The 22272-nt window shown below is 41.5% G+C and overlaps 1 protein-coding gene and 1 long non-coding RNA gene across 2 annotated transcripts in view; one reads left to right on the top strand and one right to left on the bottom strand.

Moving 5' to 3' along the window:
* Positions 1-701: 701 nt before the first annotated feature.
* cibar1 (CBY1 interacting BAR domain containing 1) lies at positions 702-10840 on the top strand. Its single transcript, XM_050034286.1, has 9 exons — positions 702-858; positions 2564-2798; positions 2909-2977; positions 4399-4500; positions 4742-4747; positions 6294-6398; positions 6708-6821; positions 7867-7986; positions 10400-10840. Exons 1-9 carry the CDS (start codon positions 830-832, stop codon positions 10523-10525), a joined length of 906 nt encoding a protein of 301 aa, XP_049890243.1. The 5' UTR covers positions 702-829; the 3' UTR covers positions 10526-10840.
* The window catches only part of LOC126383689 (uncharacterized), a 28887-nt gene continuing 17130 nt past the window's right edge, over positions 10516-22272 (bottom strand). Inside the window, exon 2 of the long non-coding RNA XR_007569181.1 lies at positions 10516-11714. This is a non-coding gene — a long non-coding RNA (uncharacterized LOC126383689). The remainder of the gene's footprint in view (positions 11715-22272) is intronic.

Here is a 22272-nt window from a genome sequence, read left to right on the forward strand (position 1 = left end):
TTTCTCTTTTCTTTTTGTTTTCTGTTTTGGATCTTTGTTGTTTTTAACCTCTGTGAGGCACTTTGTGTTACTGTTGTATGAAAAGTGCCATATAAATAAAGTTGATTTGATTTGATTTGAACACAGATACAAGTTATCTACATTAAAAAATGTTTTCATGTAGCTTAAGAGGTGTTTGAGTAATGGCATCAAAACTGGTAAATGTTACAATTGCCCCCTGTCTCCCCTACTGTTGGCTGTTTTAATCGATCACTATACATCATCATCATCTTCATCATCATAATGTTGATTATATGCTCTGTATGTATAATCCTGATCTGCTGAGAAAGTACTAATTAAAGATCTCTGGTGAATGTGGGGTAAAAGGTGCAGTATTTTTTCTCTGAGGTACTGGTGTAGAAGTGTAAATTTGCATAAAATAAGAGAACTCGAGTAACACAGGTATGGTGCCGTAAAATTCAGTACACAGTCACATAGCCTACATTTATTTAAGTATGTTGGCAATAGTACTTGAATAAATGCATTTAATTACCTTCCAATGCTGCCTCATTACACCAAAACTGTCAAAACAAACTGTGCTGCCTCACACTGAGCTCAGAGCTGAATGTTTGTTTGTTTGCTTGAGAAAGAGGAGAAAAAGGTGAAGTCAACCAACGACTCAATCTCCCAGAATGCATTGCTCGAGCGGAAATGCCAGGAACTCCATGGAAACGGCAGACTGGCGTGCTAGCTTGAAAAACAAGCACAGTAAGCTAGCTTGCGTTAAATCTGGCTCCAGATAAACTTGCCTTAACACAGAATACATTTCATTTACTGCCTTTCTGCGAAGATGAGCCGGACACCGGATGCAAGAGCGAGGTAAGAGACACACTGCGTTAAACTAAATCGTCCGTTAACGGTAGTTACAAGAGGACTAAGTTACTGCCGTTAATTACCGTTAGCGTTGACAAAAACGAACCTCACATGAGCAGCGACGATATCATGGGTTACATAGTTAGTTAACTTATATTTTAACGCTCTATACTAATTGCATATACAGCTGGGAAACGAGTTAACTCTTTATATTAGTAACGTTAGGTGTAAACACCAAACGCCTTTAGAGGACCATGATGTGTTTATGATCCCCAAACGGACTTGTCTCAAGCCGCTAAAACGGATTCAGTTCAGTCCTCAGAACAAAGCTCAAATGCTAACGATACCCTGAAGAAATAGGGGTTTAATACACTCAGCTGGCTTAGTGTCTGTGTTATTACTGATGATGAAAAAATCTGGAAAACAAACACTGTAAATCACATCCACAATATGCTGCTACACAGAGATGAACTTTAGTTAGATTATTTAAACTCATTTGACTTACTGTGCAAGAAAAATCAGGGTGTTTTCATATAGTCCTTTTTAAATGAACTGAACTCAGTCCTCTGAAAGTAGACCAAAAAGTGGACCAACAGAAAAGGGACTTTTCAAAGAGGACAGTTAATTTCAAAGAGGACTCAGTTCTCTTTCTGGTCAACTTCAGCTCTGATAGGGCCTCAGTCCTCTTTCTGTTCACACTATAGCCCAAATATAATAAACACCGATCAGCCAAACATTAAAACCACTGACAGGTGACGTGAACAACACTGATCATCTTGTTACAGCGCAATGTTTTGTTGGGAAACCTTGGGCTCTAACATTCATGTGGATACCACCTGGCACACTCCACCCACCTAAACACCAGTGCAGACCAGATACCACCCTCGGCAGTCCCCAGCAGCAGTGGCCCCCTAGCAGGACAGTACGCCATGCCACACCAGAAAAACTTTTTGTGGCGTGGCCATCAATAAGTGTCGTTGCCATGAGGGGGTTTGTTTGGTCTGCAGTGGTCTTCAGGTGGGTGGAGCACATCAAGTTGAACCCACATGAATGCCAGGACCCAAGGTTCCCCAATGGAATATTGCACTGTAACAAGATGATCGATGTTCTTCATTTCACCCACCAATGGTTTTAATGTTTTGGCTTATCGGTGTATATTGATATAGTTTTGTTTTTACTTTGATGTGGCACTGCACTGTGGTTATGAAGCCCCTCACTTTCAGATGAACTTAAAACTGGAGGAGAACCTTTGTGTCTCTGTGTGCTGTAGACTGTTGCCATTTGATGTATTCTACATTCCACATCTGGAGACGTGCAGTATCTTCTGTGGACCAAACTACTCTTCATCCTGCGTCCTTGCAAGCGTTATAGGCCGATGAGGTTTTGTCTGTTTTTTCAAGCATCCCAGTGCAACAGCATGTGATCTAGAGGGCTAAATACAGTGGCAAAGAGCAAAGCAAACCCGGAGCCCTTTGTATTCACAAGCACAGGTTAAGTGAACTGCACCACAGACTTGAAGCAAACCGAATCATTTGCTTCAGAGGGGTCTGAGTTCTCTTATAGTGTTCACATATGTGCAGAAAATGCTAAGTCACAGCTCTGAGTCTGTTCAGAGGGCCGAAAAGGACCAAGTGTGAAAACACCCTCAATTAAAATCTCTTCCCTATACAGTATTTGATTACTGTTGTGATTGTTGTCTGTCATTCTCCAGGGACAACCAGACCAAAAAGATCCAGGAAAACATCACCAATGTGGAGAAACATTTTGGAGAGATGTGCCAACTGTTTGCTGCCTATGTGCGTAAAACAGCCAGGCTAAGGGACAAGTCGGATGTGCTGGTTAAGGAGATTGGTATGTACGCAGACACAGAAACACCAGACCTGAAGAGGGGTATGAAGCAGTTTGCTGACCACCTGGCCAAAATTCAAGACTACCGCCAAGCTGAGGTAAAACTACAGTATTTTATTTCCTGCTTCTTTGACTTTAATCATTATTTCACGTTCACATCTACAGTATGAATTTGCTGGAACCTAATGTGATGTTACTTGCCTTACAGGTGGAAAGACTTGAAGCCAAAGTCGTAGAGCCGTTAAAAAGCTATGGAGCTGTGGTCAAGCGTAAAAGGGTGAGTGTTGCTCTTGATGTCTGCACTGACTCCGAATGAGCCAAATGACAATGACAAAGTTCAATCCATATTCCAGTTACAATTATTCTGATGTTAGGGAAATGACTCCTCAAAGAGAAACTTTATGATGACATTATTTACCTTCCTTCCTGCCTTGGTCCCTCTTCATATAACCTGTGTTTGAATTCCATCTAAATGACTGCAGATTTTTGGATTACACTTTTCAAGATTAAATGTGCTCTGGCCTATAAGGATGCAGTCACTGTGTTACCAAAGTGAGAAATGAGGTTTAAGGGGTTAGTTTGGGTCATAAGGCAATTTACTGTCCGTTATTACAACTGTAGGCCACACGAGGGCGGTGTTGATTTGGTGATAATATCCCACTGGTACAGCTGCATTTCTTTGTGACACTGTCAGTATCCCTCCTCTCAGCTTCTTGTTTTGTCCAGGATGACAGATATACTGCGCAGGATTGTCGGCTACTGTTTGTAAAGCCACGCATCAATGAAAGTAAAAGCCGACCCCAAATTAACTCTTGTGTGTCTCTTACAGTCTGGCACCTGGTCACTACCCTTTTATAAAGCTCTGACCTCATGTGAGCGCTGTGGGGGTACACACTCATAAATGTCCCAAACACAGAAAATAAGAAGAAAATAATAAAACACAGGCAAAGAGCAGAGTCTCTTCAAAAAAATACACCACCACACACTTGTAGTGGGTCATAAGTGATAACTGAGAGGGATTACTTCTGTAAGAGTCTACACATTGCATTTTAGTAAAATCCTGCATAGTACATCACTAAAGAGAGAGTTCTTAAAAAAACGTATCAAATCTATTGTTTCTTTGTGACTTTTGGAGTCTCTCACGTATAGTGTTGCCATAAATTATTCATGTAGCCTCGTGTTGTCCAGCCAAACAGATGGCTCAGTTTGAGAGGACCACTGTTGCAAAGTACTGTCAAAAGTGCCTCTTTTTTGTCATCTTTTTGTTAAAACTACAATACTTTCAAACTGCAGATTTGCCAGGATTTAAAGTATGTGCCAAAATACACACAAGACACATCTTAGTTTGTTTAAAATAAACAATCCGATTGATCATTTGCTGTACAGGCAGAGTGAGCGTGCCAAAATATAATTAGGTCTAGCTAAATGAAGCTATTTAGTCATTAAAAAAGTGAACTTGGCTGTATTTGATTTTGTCAATGGTGAAACAATATATCCTTCATTATTATTTCATTCAAACTGTTTCAGCGTAAAGGCAACACAAAGACCTGCACAACAGGGTGCACTTGAGGTCCTGATCCAGAAACACTGAGCTACACCAAACGTTTGTTAGATTATGTCCGGACACAAATTTTTAAATAATTGACTCTCATTCTCATAATGACCACTTTGTCCTTGTGTGTTCGTGCATCCATGCAGGAGGATCTGAAGATGACTCAGAGTGCCAGAGACAGAGAAGCCAAACAGATGGCTCAGCTTGAGAGGACCAGACAGAGGAACCCCTCAGACAGGCATATCATTGTATCCTTGCCTTGTTTCTCAAATACTCTAATATCAAACACACAACAGACTTCTAATGTCACAAGAACCACCTGTGTACTTTCTAGTACAGGTGACATATTGGATACAGCGTAATTCCTTGTTAGTTGTAGATAAGAATTAATATTGCAAGAGGAAAATAAACTTCTTATCCATTTGATGTTATAACAGTTCATACCCCATTGCTAATATGTTTTGGGTGTTTCCTTGACCAAGCTTTCAGTCCCAGGTATGTCCCATGTAATCTGTGGATCTCATCACTGGTGATGTATGACCGCAAAGATTAAACACATTTCAGAATTGCTTTTAAATGGAGGAAACCATCCAAAATATTAAAAGTTGTGTTTTGACCACAGTTAAATGAATGTGTGGTTGTCAAATGCAGTGATGGCTACAAATGATTTAACATTACTCTTAATTAGATGTGAAGCCCATCATGGGAATGACTTCTATCTCTATCACAAACCTATAAACTCACAAAACCCCTCTCCAGTTTCTCCACAAGAAGAAGGTGTTTAGTCATTTTCGGACCAGTTAGGCCTGAGGTATACTTGCTTTTACACCAAGCATTTGCGAATACAACTGGCTGTGTCTTGAACAGGATAGTTCACACACTTGCCTACATACTAGGCATGTTGCTGGAGGATACCATTAGAGGGCATGCTTGAGAAACTCAGACCAAATAGATATTCCAGATTTGCATGATGTAAACAGTAAACAATAAACATGGTGACACTCGAGGAGGTTACTATATTGTTAATTCTGAGTTCCCAGCAGATCACAGCAGAAAAGGCAACAGTGTCGCCATCATAGATCGTATGTATTAAACACATCATGTCAAAGCGAGTATGTTCCTCTTGTAATGCCAACACTGCCCCTACTGTTCAAGTGCATATTGCGTCTTGCGAACACATTGAATTCATTCCTGACAATGTGCACAGCCAATGATGCAGACAGATCTAGCGCATGTGATCGCAAAGATAAAAACCAAGTATAACTCCGGCCTTATACACATGCCAACCTGCAGCACCTGTAGATACTGAAGGTAATAGAAGCAGCTCATTTTATAAGGGCTAAAACAAACAGTTATTTTCATCAATTAATCTACCCATTCATTCTTGGTTAATATTGTAAATGAAATGTAAAAGAAAAAAATAGTAAATAATGGGTAATTTCTCAGAGCCCAAGGTGACGTCATCAAACAAAAACAAAGCAATGAAACCAGCAAGTGTTTGTCTTTTTGCTTTAAAAAGTTAAAATAGTTGCCACTTAATTTTCTGTCAATCAACTAATCATTGCAGCTCCACATTTTATATTAAACTAGAGCACTCGGAGAGCGCAGACCTCCACCAAGCAGCTCGGATTTCCCGCCATTTTATTATTTTATCCACTTCTTATCATCTGTTCCTTGTCCCATTATCAACCTTTCCTGAAAATTTCATCAAAATCCGTTCAGAACTTTTCGAGTTATTTTGCAGACAAACAAACAGACCAACGCCGGCGAAAACATAACCTCCTTGGCCGAGGTAATTATGTTAAATTGCACACATGAGATAGAAGTGTCTACCTATTACTTTCCATTCATGTTAAAGGAGCACATCAGCATGTCAATATCTGAAGGGCCACATTCAGGTGCTTCACATCAATTGCACTGTTTTTTTTGTTGGGTATCACATATCTATTTTCTAACTGCTTAAATCAACAAGCACAAAGGAATACTGTTGATACTATGTTAATATACTCTGCTGCTTTTCTCAAACTTGTTCTTCCTTCAGGCTGAGACTGAGCTCCAGAAAGCCACCATGGATGCCACACGGATCACCAGGCAGCTGGAGGAGATCATATACGAGTTTGAGAAGCAGAAGATTCGCGACATCAAGGTCTGCTGCGCTGAGCTTCCTACCCACCTCAAATTAAGAACTTCAGTTTCAGTGGTTGGAAATATACTGCATGTCTGTTGAAGCAGTGGGTGACAGTGAAGTGAAACCAGACAGTGATGACATTGGCAGTCGTTTTTGACACCTGCCCACACCTCTCAATCCTCCTCCAGTTGTTTGAAGCTATTCTTGTTTTGTCATTTCAGAACTCTTTGTCATGTCTTGTGGCCATCAGGTAGTTGTGTGATTCATTTAAATAGTTTCAAAGCCCACTCAGGACTGAAATATTATCCATGTCTTTCCCCCTTTTAGAAAATCTTTTGTGAGTTTGTGACGGTGGAGATGTCGTTCCACGCGAAGGCCTTGGAGCTGTACACCTTGGCCTATCAGAGCATTCAAAGTGTGGATGAGGAGGAAGACCTGGAGGTAGGCTGATGGCCCAGACGTTCTAATAAGCCTGCTACTGTGTTTGTGCGTGGGAGATATTTGAAAATGTGAATTTAGGTGTAATTATTGACCTGACATAATCACTTTGACACTGACACACACTCTGGATATTTAAATGTCACTGTAGTAGTGCTAAAAGCTGATCAGTCTCCACGTACACCCTCTGCTGTGCACTTGATTAACCTGTTAGTTATATTCAACAAGTTTGATAAGAAATCGTAGTCTTACGCACTCATTACTCATCAACTCATTACTCACACATACTCTTGAGTCCACACCCTCCAACTCATGTGGTAACTTTGAACTATCCTGCGGTGAACTCTCCACAGTTCAGAGTCATGCGAGCTACTGTCCTCTGTTGCAGTTCAGTCTGAGAGGTTTGCTTTTACTATTTTAAGAGACAAAGCCTGTAGTGAGAAAACAAAGGATCAGTGATATGCAGTGAGCAAGGTTCCTCCTGCAGATGCCCTTGTGCTATTTTTCCTCCACCCCTCGCCATCTCATCTGTGTGTTTTAGCACTGAATCATCTCTCTTCCATTCATATTGAAGCGAAACTCCTCACCCAGACAAGGCTGTTTTTCAGTGACTCATAGCACAAAGCATGGGAGATTGAATCATCCGAAAAAAAGGCACAATGACAGGCATGAAGATAATCCTGATTGAGAGTGCTTGTGGAATTTATTTGCGGTGTGGCTTAAATGGCAGTTTGCTGTGTTATCGGAGACATACCTGCTGAGCTGCTTTGTTTACGTGTGACCAGACGAAAGATTACCAGTTGGTGACATGCTGGAAGTTTTAGATTGTAGAGTGTTCAAGTTGTATATAACTGTTATATAAAATACCCCAAGTATTACGTAGCATAACTAAACTAATCTTGCATTATGTTTAGTGAGCACATTACAGATGGATGGGTGTGTGTGTGTGTGTGTGTGTGTGTGTGTGTGTGTGTGTGTGTGTGTGTAGGCATTGCTTCCATTCTCCTGTTTCTCGTTGGAAAAATATAGCGCCTACTGTCTTTGGCAGGTGTTCAGGAGTTCGCTGCACCCCCCTGACTACCAGTCACGCTTAGACATAGTGCGAGCTAATTCCAAAACCTCCCTCGATCGGACCGGGCCCTTCCTAAGTACATCAGGGACCTCACAGGTAAGATACAGACAGTGCATAGATGCTGTAATACACAACCTAGAATTTCCCCAGAAGATCCCTGTTTGACTAAGTCTCTGCTATGGAATTGCTTTCTTCTGTCTGACAGTTACGTAAATGTCATTGTGATGATGTAATTAAAAAAAAAAAAAAAAAAATCCCCTTCTTCCCTTTTTGAACCCAGTAGTCTTCCTCATGCCAGTAGAGGCTGGTGCTCGAACAGTCTGAGTCTTATCAATCGTGCCAAAGTTTATATCGCAGTATCATTTCCAGCCATCATTCAGTCTGAATCTTCACACGTCATTGCATGCAGGTCACATTATGCATTTCCTCCTTCATCCAGTAACCCCAGCATCTTCAGTGGTACTGCTCTAACTTGTAAATTTAAAGGATTGCCTTGTTAAATGTCCAAACAGCTAGTCTTCACTCTCTCACTAAATGAGGAGTATCATTTGATATCTTTGAAGAGCTGTCTTCTCAGGTCTCAAAGGGTAGTTTCAGACATTATATCTTGTATCTAGAGATGTCCAGATTGTAGCTTGCTGAGAAGTAAGTAGCACATGTCACGAGAATGTGTCTCAAATGTATCTTTCGCCACAACTTGAAATACTTTGCTTTGATTAGTTTTGATTTTATCTGTCATCTGTAGTCGCTACTTAACAAAAAGAGATTTGCATGTCAGGTATGCAGCTAGAATAGCAGGGACTGTCAAATGGTATTTTTTGCTTAGGAAGTATCTACCTAGGAACTAGCAGCCATGACGCACTGGTCCAGTTCTCTAAATGCATGGAAAGGTGCTCAGTGACTATTCTGGCATACACAAAGTACTTCTGTTTTTGCCCTTATTGTGAAAAAGACAATATTCTTACGAAGCCGTTTACATGGCTGAATGTTCCACTAACACTCCTGTTTACGTGCAGCCGTGCATACTTTGATGTGTCGTTTATCACGTGAACGTTAACCACCAGTAGAAGACTTGATGGAGTGTGCGAACACAGCCTCCCTCTTATATTCCTTCAGCCACCTTGCAGTATTTGCACATATTAAAAAACCTGTTGCTGTCCAAGTATTTTATAATGTTTGAAAGCAGGTGTGTTTCTCCTTCCAACCAGAAATGTGCGCTTTTCTTTTGGGCATGCATCTTTACCCCCCAGCCTTGAAAACTGTTGGTTACTTGGTGCGTGTACAACATATCCATGACCGTAAACAGACAAGTGGCAGTGTGTTGCAAACTGCAGTGAAGACCCCACTTGAGACGCATATTCAGATTGTGGTGTATACACGTCCAAACAGTGCTATTAAAACCTGAAAAATATCAGCATATCCCATATGTCTTAATTGGAAAATGCTAAATTCGGGAAGAGGCCTAATTAGGAATATCCAAACAGATTATCGTTTATATGACCCCATCAAACTCAGAGTATTGTCGTATTTGGAATAATAGTGGAACATTAGTTTGCATGTAAACACAGTAAGTATTTCATTTCTCAATTCCTTAAGTTTAAGGGCACACTGGACCATCCTTTACCAAAGGAAAGGGGATAATGTTGTCCCAGTACTTCTTGTGGCAGCAACACAAAGCGACGCACCATTTGGCCATTTATAAAAGCAAACATAAACCTATCTTCATACTAATACACACAGGCATAGTTATTGGTTCATGATTCATGTCGATAAATATGAGTGGACTGGAGAGTTCGCGTGAGCAACCACTCTCAAAATGACAACCATTTTGTTTCACTTTTGTCACTGGTAGCCTTTAATTCTTTTATTTCAATTCCAACCTTGGTATCAAAGTAATATTTTTTTGCCAACGTTTATGAAGCCTACACAAAACAACATGGGGAGAATGCACAGGGGGAACTACGTTGTGCTTTTAGTAGTTCATCTTTGGAACTCTGTAGTTTTACCACATCAGAAAACCTGTGTCAACATGTATTGTCGCATAATTATGTAGCCTAGTGTAAGTGCATTTGGATTTTCTCTGCACCATGGCTGTCTTTTCCTAAGTCCTTATGAATTCTCCTTCACATCTTTCCTTGACGCCATGACATTTTCTATCAGGGTCAAGGAAAAGTGTTGAAGAAAAGACAATAGGACTATTTGACCGCAGCCCTCATTTGCATACTGGATAAAACTACAGAGGAAAACTGCTAGATTATACACATACCATGACATGAACTTGGCAGTCCTTCGACATGGGCAATTTTTATGTAGGCATAGTCTAATACCACCAATATGCAAATGTAACCTCAGGAATTTGATGCATTTAAGGGTGTGTTTACACCTTTACCTGTATTGTCTCCAGTAAGACACAGACATGTTCAGAACAAAAACAACTCCACAGGAGCACAAACTGTGCTTGATCACTACCTGCTAAGTGTTTTAGTTGCATGTTTATTTGTTGTCACAGCAACAAAGAGCTTCCAGTCGGCAGACCAGAAGAGAGGAGGAGGAAGAGGACGACGAAGAGGATGAAGATGAATCTGAGGAGGAGGAGGAAGACGAGGACGAAGAGGAGGACACAGATGAACATTAATTTCTTTATTTGCCTTAGTTTTTGTCTATCTGTGTGTGTAGTACTGTTTTATGATGTTCATGAAAAGCCGTGTCATTGCCAAAATCACCTCACACTGGTGGTCTGAGCAGTATTGTATTGTCAGCGTGCTGCCGTCGTGTGATGCTTTGTAAGAGAACCTGTTCTTTACTAACGTGTGTTTGAAACTCCAGCCAGTTCATGTCTTACATATTTTTATATAGCTCATGCCAAAATGCACATTACATATTCAGCTGTACAGGAGCTCCCAGTGCATTTTAATATGTTATTCATCTTTATAAATAAAGAAGTTGCACATTTTGCGTTGTTCCAGTGAGTTGCCATTCTATTATAAGTACATGGTGTACCCTCAGTCACTTTGCATAAAAAAGGCAGCAGAGGGGTTGATTATTATTTTAGAAATTGTTCAGAGTGTGAATCAGCCTAAGTGACAGTAGTTACGTGACGACTGCAGTTGAAAATGACTCATCTCTTCCACAGACATGCAAAAGTTGTACAAATGAAGCCGGGGACATTTTGCACCACTCTGTCTCTGTTTATCAGGATATATATGCATGTGTGGGGGGTACAGTATGTGTTGTCTGCCACAGTGGAGGCTGCTGCTGCCACTGTGTCAGCTGATGGCTCCTGTGTCTGTCTTGCATGAGTCACCCAACACATTTATCATTCCTCATCTGCCTGTGTCATGATGAATACTTTTCAGCCTTGGACTTGTACATACGAACGCACACACATATTGTGAGTTAATATCATTATCTGTTTGACAATATACACACTTTTACACACACGCAAAAATTCATAGAGCTGCCCAGCAAGTGACAAGATTTTCAGTCTAACAGATATGAGGGCTAACAAAACCTCCCTTACAGCAACACTGATTATCTCCGTGACTGTGTGAGATAAAAGCTGCGTAGGTGGTGTGTCACCAGCCCTCTGCACAATAGCACCTTAATGCATATAAAGGTTAATGTGTATGCAAACACAGTCACACTGGCACGTACCAGTTTTGCTTCGGCGTACTGTGGATGTGAATGGCCTGTGTTGCAATGAGTCATCACCTATAAAGTGTGTTTGTGTGAGTCAGAGCTTTTCCAATGGCAGATAAACCTAAAGGCTCCACTGCCCGATCACAGGGTAGAAGAAGGGACGTTGACCAGTGAGAGAAAGGAGTCTGAAAGAAAAGAAAGAATCAAGTGAGGCGAGTGATAAAAGCAAATGTTCATGTTAGCCAGGAGTCAAAGGTACAAAGGGAGGCAAGAATTATTTATGAGTCATTGACTGTAAAAACAAATATAAAAAAACAAAGACAGAGAGACAAACAAGGATACCCATGCAAAGAACCAGATGTGAAGAGAAAAGAGGAGGAGGGGGGCGAGCAGTTGAGAGAGGTCAGTCACAACCCCAGGTCCTTATCGTTGACTCTGACTCATTGCCCCTCAGCGTCACGCCACTCCCATCAAATCCAACACCCACGGCACACGTCAAAGGCTGCACAGCCTCGTGCAGCTGCTTTTATATGCAGCACCTTTCCCTTGAGCCTCATGCCACTGATCTGCATTGCTAGAAGTCTTCTTGTGTACCACAGGTTTCTTTTTTCCTCTGAACTTCAAACTAAACTGTGAGTTTATTCTGCAGATGTCTTCCATCACTACCAATAAATGCAACTCTTTGCACCTGGAATCCCCTCAATAACAGTAACAAGTAAACAAATGAATGTTTTATTTGCTGGGATTGAAAAAAAAAATCCTTTTGAAATGCTTTGGCAGTTACTGAGGTTGTTCACGTCCTCTAAGACACCACCAGAGGGCGATGTTTAAAGGTTTTATTACCTGGGTTCTTTTATTTGGGAAACTGTGATATGGAGACATTGTGTTCTTTTCAACCTGTGGGTAGCTTCTGTCAACGTGTGTGTGTGTGTAGGCCTATGTGTAAGTGTGTATGTGTGTGTGTCACCTGTTATCAGTTACCTCTCTAGAGAAGCAGACTGATTGCATTTTGAAAGCCACAAAAGTGAGCTTTGAACTGCGACACAAAAACATCCGGATATGTATTTTAAGCACTTAAAACTTGACTGAATGCCTGAGTCATTTTGGCCTCCACCCTTATGAGAGTGCAGTTTTTTGCAAACAATCACAAATGTAAACTGACAAAGCCTGGGTTGATTCTAGCACCACATGCAAGTCCTTTTGATCCATATAAAATCCACATATTAGTGCTAGAAGGAGCCAATGTTTTGTGTCTGCTTTGCCAGTTTAGCACTGGGAAACAGGTGGGGATTCCATATTCCACCTCAGAATCTGACAGGGATATAAAGACATGTCTGGACATGTAATTTCAGCTACACACCTTCCCATATTTTCTCCCACTTTAAGCTGTGAACAGCCTCCTGTGAGAATGTATAGAGGGGTGATTCATAGGTCAGACCTAATGGAGTCGGTATCCACGGTGCAGAATCCTATCATTGGCTCTCCTATAGATCTGGCTTACAAAGAGGTAAGGATTCCCTCCACTCCCCCTCTGACTCATCTGCAGTCATCCCCAATTACGAGCCTGCATCTGTGTGGGTTTGAATGAAGGAGGAAAAGACATGAAAGTGTGCTGGCTGTTTATGTGTGAGTGACTCCTAAATCTAGTTTGTGCAGGCGTATTTGGCCGGAGGAAACACTGTGTGTATGTGAATGTATACAAGTACGGTATATGCTGATGTTAATATATGTGCATGTGTGCCACAGAGTGCTGCAGTACAGTTGTTTGGAATATTAAATACAGTGCCGTGCTGGCGGCTGTTATAAAATCGAGAGGCAGCATAGCCGGAGTGTGACTCACACACTGACTCACTGACAGCGCTGCCATGGCGTGTGTATGTTTCGGTGCGTGTGTGTGTCTCGCACTCTGTGGTTCCTCTGGCAGACTCACTGTGTGTTGCTGGTGTTCTTAGAACTCTGAACCCTGCCACAATCCCTGGATTTCACACCAGCAAACAAGGTTACATATATATGTGTGTGTGTGTGTGTGTGTGTGTGTGTGTGTGTGTGTGTGTGTGTGTGTGTGTGTCTTCCTGTGGCAACATATGTGTTGTGCATGTGCAGTGGTCGGGGAAAAGATCTGCACACTGCACTGATAGCTCCCAGCAAATTTAATTTAAGTGAGCAATGTTTCGATCTTTGTGGATCCTCTTCAGCCATTTTTAAATAAATCATCACAAAGCAGAGCTATAAATACATCTATATATACACACTCAGGTGGTTAGAATTTAAGTCAATCTACTCTCAGACTTGACCAATCAGAGCAGAGATGTCTGATACTCCCATACAAGGCACAAAACAAGATCTCTATAGAAAGAGCAGAAGTACAAAAAATATGCCAAATATATTATTCTAGAACCAAAACATTATCACATATAACTTCTCATCAAATGCAGCTTGGTCCGCGGCCCCTTGCTTCAAACTATGATGCTCTAGGTACCCCTCTAGTGTCAGTTTTGGACGTCAGTTTCCAGTCACCCCATGTATGTAGTGTCTTTTCAAAATAAACTTCTGTGTTCACAGAGCATGCTGGTTTAATCAACTAAACTACCTGGTTAGGTTCAGGAAGAGATCATGGTTGGGGTTAAAATAATGTTGATTATTGGTCTTACATGTGACACAAACGGCGCCCTCCTGGGTGAAAGTCCTGCGTTTGTCTGACCCATCCATTCACCTCTACTTTCTCCCTGTGCGGACTCTCTCGCAGTTAATACTTTGTCAGTTGTTCTGAGCATCTAATATTGCAGCAGGTGAGTGGAGTTAGTTGAAAGCCTGGTGTGTCTCCTATAAATGCTAAAGGGTGCCTTGTGCATTGGTATCAGACGCTAAAGGGCGTGACAAAGCATCGGTATTTGACAATCTGGGAAAGAGAACTTGTTGCCGATAACATATTAATGATCCAATATGTGTTAGATTTCGGGGGATGTATTTGGAGAAATTGATTTAAATTTAATAAGTATGTTTTCTTTATTGTATAATGTGTATTATTTAGTGTTATGTGTCTGAAAGTAAAAACTGTTGTGTTTTTGTTACCTTAGAATGAGCCGTTTATATCTACGTAGGGAGCAGGTCCTCGTCCCCTCCACCCATGGACAAGGAATGTTTCTACTGTAGCCCAGAATGGACAAAACATACACTAGCTCCAGATAAGGCCATTCACGTTTTTGCATTTTCGCGTCAGCCACCATAGTTAGCACCCCCTCCATCACATGCAATGTAGTAAAAATTTTGATTTGAAAATGAAACTGCTTTATTCAGTGTTATTACTGGTTTAAATCACCAGGTCTGTTTGTTTTGGAGAGCAAGAGACATCTGCAGATAATTTGGCTCCCAGTAAAAACATCCTGAACGTCTGAATCTTAAGTTCCCAGAGAAAAAAGCTGTGCACACCTTAGCAGGTGCTGGGCTAGCAGCCTGTCTGCGAGGAGTCAAACAGCATCGGAGAAACACCAATTTGTAACATGAAACTGCTTTATTCTGTGTTTTACCAGTTTTAATCACCTAGTCTGTTTGTTTTGGAGAGTAAGAGACCTCTGCGGATAATTCAGCTCACAGTAAAAACCTCCTGAATAATGAACGCTGAAGGAATTCTAACCAGGACATCATGCTGGGCACATCAGAGAAGTTTCAGCTGGTTGCAATCTGCAATTCTCACTGTTAGAGGCCACTAAGTCCTACACACTGTGCCTTTAAATCTAATACATCACATAGATTCAGTTAAATGCAATACATAATTTACATAAATCATCAAAAAGATAACAACGACATAGAAAATACTATGTAGAAAAATAGTTCACAGAAAACTGGAAAACAATGATAATATATTGCCCAAAAGGGTTTAAATGATAAACATTTGCAAAGGTTTAAGATCAAAATCTGAAAGCATAAACCCTTGGTGGTAGGGTAAGGGTAAAGACATAGATCCTCTCTCCTCGTAAGGATGTTGTTGATGTCCATGTGTGTGTTGAAGCTAGATTGCATGGTGTTAGTGCACTTCCAGTCACGTGTCTGCTATTACCAGGATGGGAGACCTCGAGCTGCTCTGGAATGTCTTGCCAACATGTACAGTATACAACAAGCGCTTATCCTCCCACTTCCCTGATTTATGCGCTGACATGAAAGGCAGTGTACCTGCTGTCAAGGGCAGTAAGTCATAACAGTTATTGTACAGTATCCGTCCCGCATTCCAGGATCACAGGTACAAACGTAAATCAAAGGATGTCTGTGCTTTAAACAAATGTACGGTATTATAAATCTGTAGCTGTGTGTGTCTATGTGCCGACGTGTTCGGTTACTGTATATCATCTGATGGTGATAAAGCAGAAAGTGACTTCTTATTTACTCTCTGATGCCTGATAGTGGCGTCACTTGGATATCCCCGCTCAGCATAAATCACTGTTTGCAAAGAGCAAGAGGGAAGTGAGAACCCTGATATGTGTGGGTGTGTGTTCTCAGCAGACCGATTTTTGATGTATGGTTATATATCAAGTCAGATATCCTTTATGGAAGTGAAAGGCCTGGAAAAGGCCAGCCATGCATTTAGAAAGAGTTATTTATCCAGTTAGTTCATCTGGCACACAATAACACAAGCGCACAGTGTGTGTACAAGTGCATTTTATGTGTGTTAAGTCAAGTTTACTGTACATGTTTCAGATTCGTGTGTGTTTGTGTGTATCTGTTACATGTTAGACCTGATATCCAGCTCGGGCCACATACTCCCGCTGCCAATCTTTCCCACCCCATGGCTGTTGTTAATGATGTCGAAATCATCCGCCGCTTTCAAAGGAATTGGAAAGAGGGAGAGAACACGCGTGTGTGTGTGTGTGTGTGTGTGTGTGTGTGTGTGTGTGTGTGTGCGCATGTGTGTACACTTGCATCTATGTATTGCGCAAGATGCTTATCAGACCGAGCTGTGTTGTGATCAGCGAGGGAGGCCTTGGCTCGGCCCGATTAGGAGCTCACTGTCGCTTCAGCCTTGGCGTGTAGCTCTACTGACTACACTCCTATCAGCCTTACTGTATCTGTGCCACAGTCCATTATAATATAAAATCATTTTTTTATGAACTTTAACTCCATAAACAATTTCTGAACCTTGGCCACAGATTAATTTAATCATAGAGCTATTTTACTGCTGATAAAGAAAAAACAACAATAACAAAGAGCATTAGGGATACACTCCGTTATTGCTGTTCAGTATCGCTGCAAAGAGTCACTTCAGCTCTGCTTTGCCACCTCTCTGTCCTTTGCGTTGCTCTCAAAATGTGTATTTATTTAGAGCAATTTAGATTGCAGCCACCTGGTGCTTGTTGCCCACTTAGTAATGGATCGTCATGTGAGTCAGGAGCAGAAGATGTGAAGCGGAAAGACAAACAGACAGGCAGAACACATGGTGACTCCTCTTTGTTGTTCATCTTAGATTCACAGTAGAGCCGGGACTGACTCAAGGAAGAGATATGATGAATACAATGGTACCAGAGACATATTACTCAAATTTACAGTATCAGTTTATCAATAGATAACTGATTGTGAATATCTGAAACTGTTTAAATTGTCGTATTCTGCAGTATTGATATTCATTCTGCTGTTCTCTGCTACTAACAGGAAAAGAAAAGTCATTGTCATGTTACAGCCTTGTTATATTTATCTTTTTTTTTAACCTCAACGTGATATTGAAAATGCCATTGAATGTCGATAAATTCCAGTATTGTGACACAACCCCGTCTCACTGCTTGGTCAGTGGCCCTCAGTGTAAGAAACAAACCCACAGAGGCACCATTTAACAACAGAAGCCCTTTTTAAACAGGAATTGTGCAAATTTGCAGGAAGGCCCAATCAGTCTTTTTTCAGCATTGGCAGTATAAAAACAAAATCGGGGAATGCGGCAAAATGTCGCCTGCCTATTTTTGTTTATACAGAATGCGCCTTTTTTGGGGCAATGAGCGTGAGCAAGTAACAAAAGTGTAGCTCAGGGTGTAACGTAAACAGTGACGTGGGAGGGAAGCCGCAGCTGGTCAGTCCTTCGGCGATTCTCTCATAAGTCGGCCCGTCCTTCACCGTCCCCGTCATCTGACGGTTAATGGCCTCTTCGTTTACGAGGACAAGGAGGGTGTGCAATTCCTTGTCTCCCCAGTTGCTCATCTTTACAGCGTCTTTCAGGTTTGCGTTTCCCTCTTGCTACTAGCTGCTTGCTAATCCCTGCTATCAGCTGTTTCCTGTTTATCCACCACCAGTGGCTCGCACGTGCAGCCTCATCAATAGCTCCTCCCGAAGTGGAAGGCGCCTCGTTCTTTTTAAACCAAAAAGGTTCCGCCAATATGTTTATCCTTACAAGGTGGAAAATTGGGCACCTCAGATCAACTCGCTACTCCGGCTCTGTGTGTCCAAATGCTCGTAGCTTCCCGGCAAAACAGCCCAACATTTGCCGAAAATCTGGCAGTGTAAAAGAGGCTACAGTGAGTCGCACCAGGCAGCAGCATTTTTGACGCTTCAGGCAACTACAGCAATATAAAGAGCAAGAACGTACACATATGGCAAGTAGGTCAAACAAACACAGGACTCACCCGGAAACCTGCTGTTTGTGTCCCATGTGAAACCAAAAGTCTTTTTGGCTGAACTGTGATGTTTTTTCCACACCTAACCACATGCTTTAGTTGCCTAAACCTAAGAAAGTTTTTTTTTACCTGCATTGTAGGTCTATTTTGAAAAGAGTCTGTATGTATTTAATGCACAGAAACTGGACACTTCCTGTGGAAAACAGAAGTTTGTTTAGAAAAGAGACAATACATGTGACAAGGGTAAATTATCCCCGAATGTCACTGGACACTGGAGGGGACCTAGAGCAGTGTAGGGCCACTGACTAAGCGTCAGATTTGACAAGTTGGGAGTGAGAATGTGTGACACAATATACAGCATGTATTATTCAAAGAGAAGCCTCATTCTTAAAGTCAGATATTACAGTACAAGCAACTATGTTTCGTTGAAAGCAGAAGGCAGAGGCAGCTACAGTCCTTGTGTCTCAGGTAAGTTACAATTCACAAGAAAGTGTGAACTGCCTGAATGTGCACATCAGGTCATGAGAAATGGAAAAAAAGTATTTGCCTGCCCTATTGCACAACAAAGACAGCTCTCTCCTTCCACATTTTGAAAACTCTGAACGGAGCGTTTCCCTTGAACGACGCTGTACGCCCTCCCCCTCGTGTCCTCTCGCTCTCCTCAGGCTGAAAAATAAAGTGAAACCAAAGACCGAATGTGACATGAGAAGCTGTCAGGCCCAGCTCGGGTCAACCATGGGGGGTCAAAGCTATGTCTGGAACCACAGAGTCACTGAGTGATGTGTTAAGTGTCTCTCAGGGACACTGTTGTACATGACAGCATGGAAAAAGGAGAGGACAGTGTGTATGTGCGCATTTACGATTTCTCCAAGGTTGAGAAGAGTCCATTGGGCAAGCTAGTCCCTTGAGTACATCTCATCCGTTTGTGGTCTTTGCTGACCTCCCCATGCTCCCTTACTGAGTATCACACAACATGTCAAAACACAGGCAGGAAGCCTGATACAGTGGTCTAACCTGCCTGTTGAAACTACACACCGACACAGGGTATCATAGGAGCATCACGAAATGACAAACAGAGAGGAAGACACACAGAGATTCTCACAAACAGCCACAAGAAGACACAAAAATGTGTGAACATGTAAACAAATGCTTTCACCTACACACACACACACACACACACACACACACACACACAAACACACACACACTGTAGCAGTGGCTATAAGACAGCCTGGGAACAGCTAGTCCACTAATGAGGTCTATCCCATGAGGATTTAGTACTGCACAGAGGAATGCAGGCCCTCCGCTCTCATGACTGACCTGCCCTGACACACACACACACACACACACACACACACACACACAGTGCTACTTCACTGTCCGAGAGCTGCCCTCTTACACATGAATGAGAATTGATAGAAGGCATCCAAGAATAGGACACTTGTAATTTGGTAGGTACTGCATTAGAAGCAAACATAACAAGCACGCTGGGGAATTTGACACTAATTTGAGACGAGAGCGGGTAGAGGCAGGAAGAAGGGGGGAACGGGCTGAGAAAACAGAATGAGACGGAGGAATAAATAAACAAGGGCACAGGAGGGTCAGAGAAAGAGCACACAGGGAGACAAGGACAGCAAGTTATGAGGATCTGAATCTCAGAGTTTTATTTGCGCTAAACATTTGTTCTCGCGATTGGCTCGCAGTTTGGATGTGAGAGCCAACTTCAGTGAGTTTACTAGAACAGATCTGGTGTCTGAAGCAGACAGACCCCATCGCCGGTGGCCTGTTGACGGTGCCTGCTGCTAGCTGATAGACGGACAGCATGTGTGTCCGTCTCTGTCACGACTTCCTCAGAGAACACACGAGCGACTTCTTCACTCTTGAGAGAAAGTAAAACTTGGAGATGGATTTCTTTATAAGTGTGTGTCGAAATGTTTTCTTGAAAAACCAGTAGTTGCGTAGTCAACCCATGAAGACACCATTTTAAAGTACACAAACTCGACTATGCTCAACTTTGAAAATAAACTACACTAAATTTTAGTGCTTGAATTTAGAAATTCAAAAACATAATGACTGTGTCAGTTTTACAGTTTCTATTACTGCCTTGTGAGATGTTTAGACTGTATTATGGAGCTCAGACTGTGTATAAAAGGATGAATAAACCACTGGTAGGACAAGACTAAGAGCTTACAGTCATGCTGGTGGCTCTGTGAGGCTGTACTCAGGCACACTGGTGCTTGGGGCTAAATACTTACTTCAACATACTTGCGTGCTCACAGTGACAATGCTAACATGCTGATGTTTACCATGGCCACCATCTTAGTTTATCATGTTAGAATGCTAACATTTGCTCAACTACTGCTGAAATACATGGTGCACAGACTCGCACGTACCATAGGTAGGGTGGTCACACTCTGCTGTGGATATGCTGCAGCAAATGTGTCGTACCGCACTGGTGTCCCAGGTATTTCCACCATTAAAAGCTAAACATAAAGAAGAGCTGAGGTTGATAGGAATGGCAGTAGTTTTGAAGGTATTTGGTCAAATTTTGAATCATCCTGAATATTTATCAAATTACTTTCAATTTACCTTTATTATTTAAAGTTCATTGAGAACCAGTTCTCATTTACAATGACGACCTGTCCAAGAGGCAGCAACAGGAGGCAAGTTGATACAAGGCGTTAAAGCACAGAAACAGACAAAAACATCACAATATATACCATTCAACAGCCAAGATCTATGTAGTGTTCCAAAGAAGCAAATTCAAAAACAGCTGCTATACTCAGAAACTATCTCCTGGAAACCTGGAGCGATGTTATTTTTCTTGTGCTGCTTTCAGACACCATTTGCAAGTACTTAAATCACTGAACCCTGAGCAAATCGGCACAGCTTCTTTCAAAAACATGGGAAAAAAGGCAATGAGCAACTTGGTAAGAAATGTCCTAAACTGCAAAAAGAAAAACTCTGAAAAACAAATTTCAGGGAAAAAAAAGAAAAAAGCTCATCAAAACTGTATTTATAATTATTACTATTATTTCACTGTAAAATCATGTTACAGAATTATTGTAATATTTAGGCACTCTTTCCAGGTCATTATTTTGTTTCAATTTTTCCTTCTTCTTTTTACTAATTTCTTGCTAATTTTTTGGAGGTCATTTTGTCTTCCATTGCTCATTGCCTTCTTCCAATGTCTTTGAAAGAAATCAAGCCAATTTGCTCAGGTTTCAAAGGAAACTTAAAATTAAAAGAGGGTAACAGAATGAAGGTGTGCAGTTTTGGCATCTTATTCAACTCTTTCCACTTACTAGGAAATGCAAACTGACCTTAGGAATGACCCTACTAAGGAATCTGTACCATTGGAAATACTGAGTGGTGAGTGTCTATATGGGGGGGTTTTGCCCATGATAGTTTTATAAATGACATGAAACCAGTGGATCTGCCGCCTTGCATGGATTGATGGCCGGTCGACTAAAGAATACAGGTTATAGTGTTGAAAGGGGCACCAGTGACAAAGCAAATGGCAGTATGGAAGGTGATGTCCAGTTTATTGAGAATACTTCTGTAGATAAACTAAAGATTAAGCCGCCATAAACCAGGATTGGAACCAAGATGTGCTTTGCAGAGTGGGTGACGAAACTGATTTTTGTTCTGACTTTGGAGAGCAGCTTGCTGATGTGTGTTTGACATAGGCGACTTGCGGAAAATTCCAGTTGATGACCATGCATTTTGTTTTATTAGTAATTAGGAGAAGGGTAATGTTGGAGAAGGCATATTGGACTGTATCATGACAATCCATACAGTGGATGCTGAGACATTTAAATCCTTGAATGTTAACCTCATGGTGACACCAGAGGAAAAGTCGTTGGATCACCAAAGACATTAAGATTCATTATCTAGGAATATGTGTACAAAGCAATCTGAAGAAATTCGACCTGCTGGTGGCACTGGATAAAAACTGAGGGGATCACTAATATCATATAGAGTCATCCTCTGGGCGCCATGTCTCTAGTGTAGCTCAAAAAGGGGTATATACTACTGTATACTTTCAGCCTCTCTGTTTAGTGCTGTGGTCTGGTTATTGTAAATTATGACAGGTTTCATTAATGGTAAATAGCATTGTCTGACAACTACCGGAAAAATGACAGTGTGCATC

This window comes from Epinephelus moara, chromosome 22 (assembly GCF_006386435.1).
Source record: "Epinephelus moara isolate mb chromosome 22, YSFRI_EMoa_1.0, whole genome shotgun sequence".
Lineage (NCBI taxonomy): Eukaryota > Metazoa > Chordata > Actinopteri > Perciformes > Serranidae > Epinephelus > Epinephelus moara.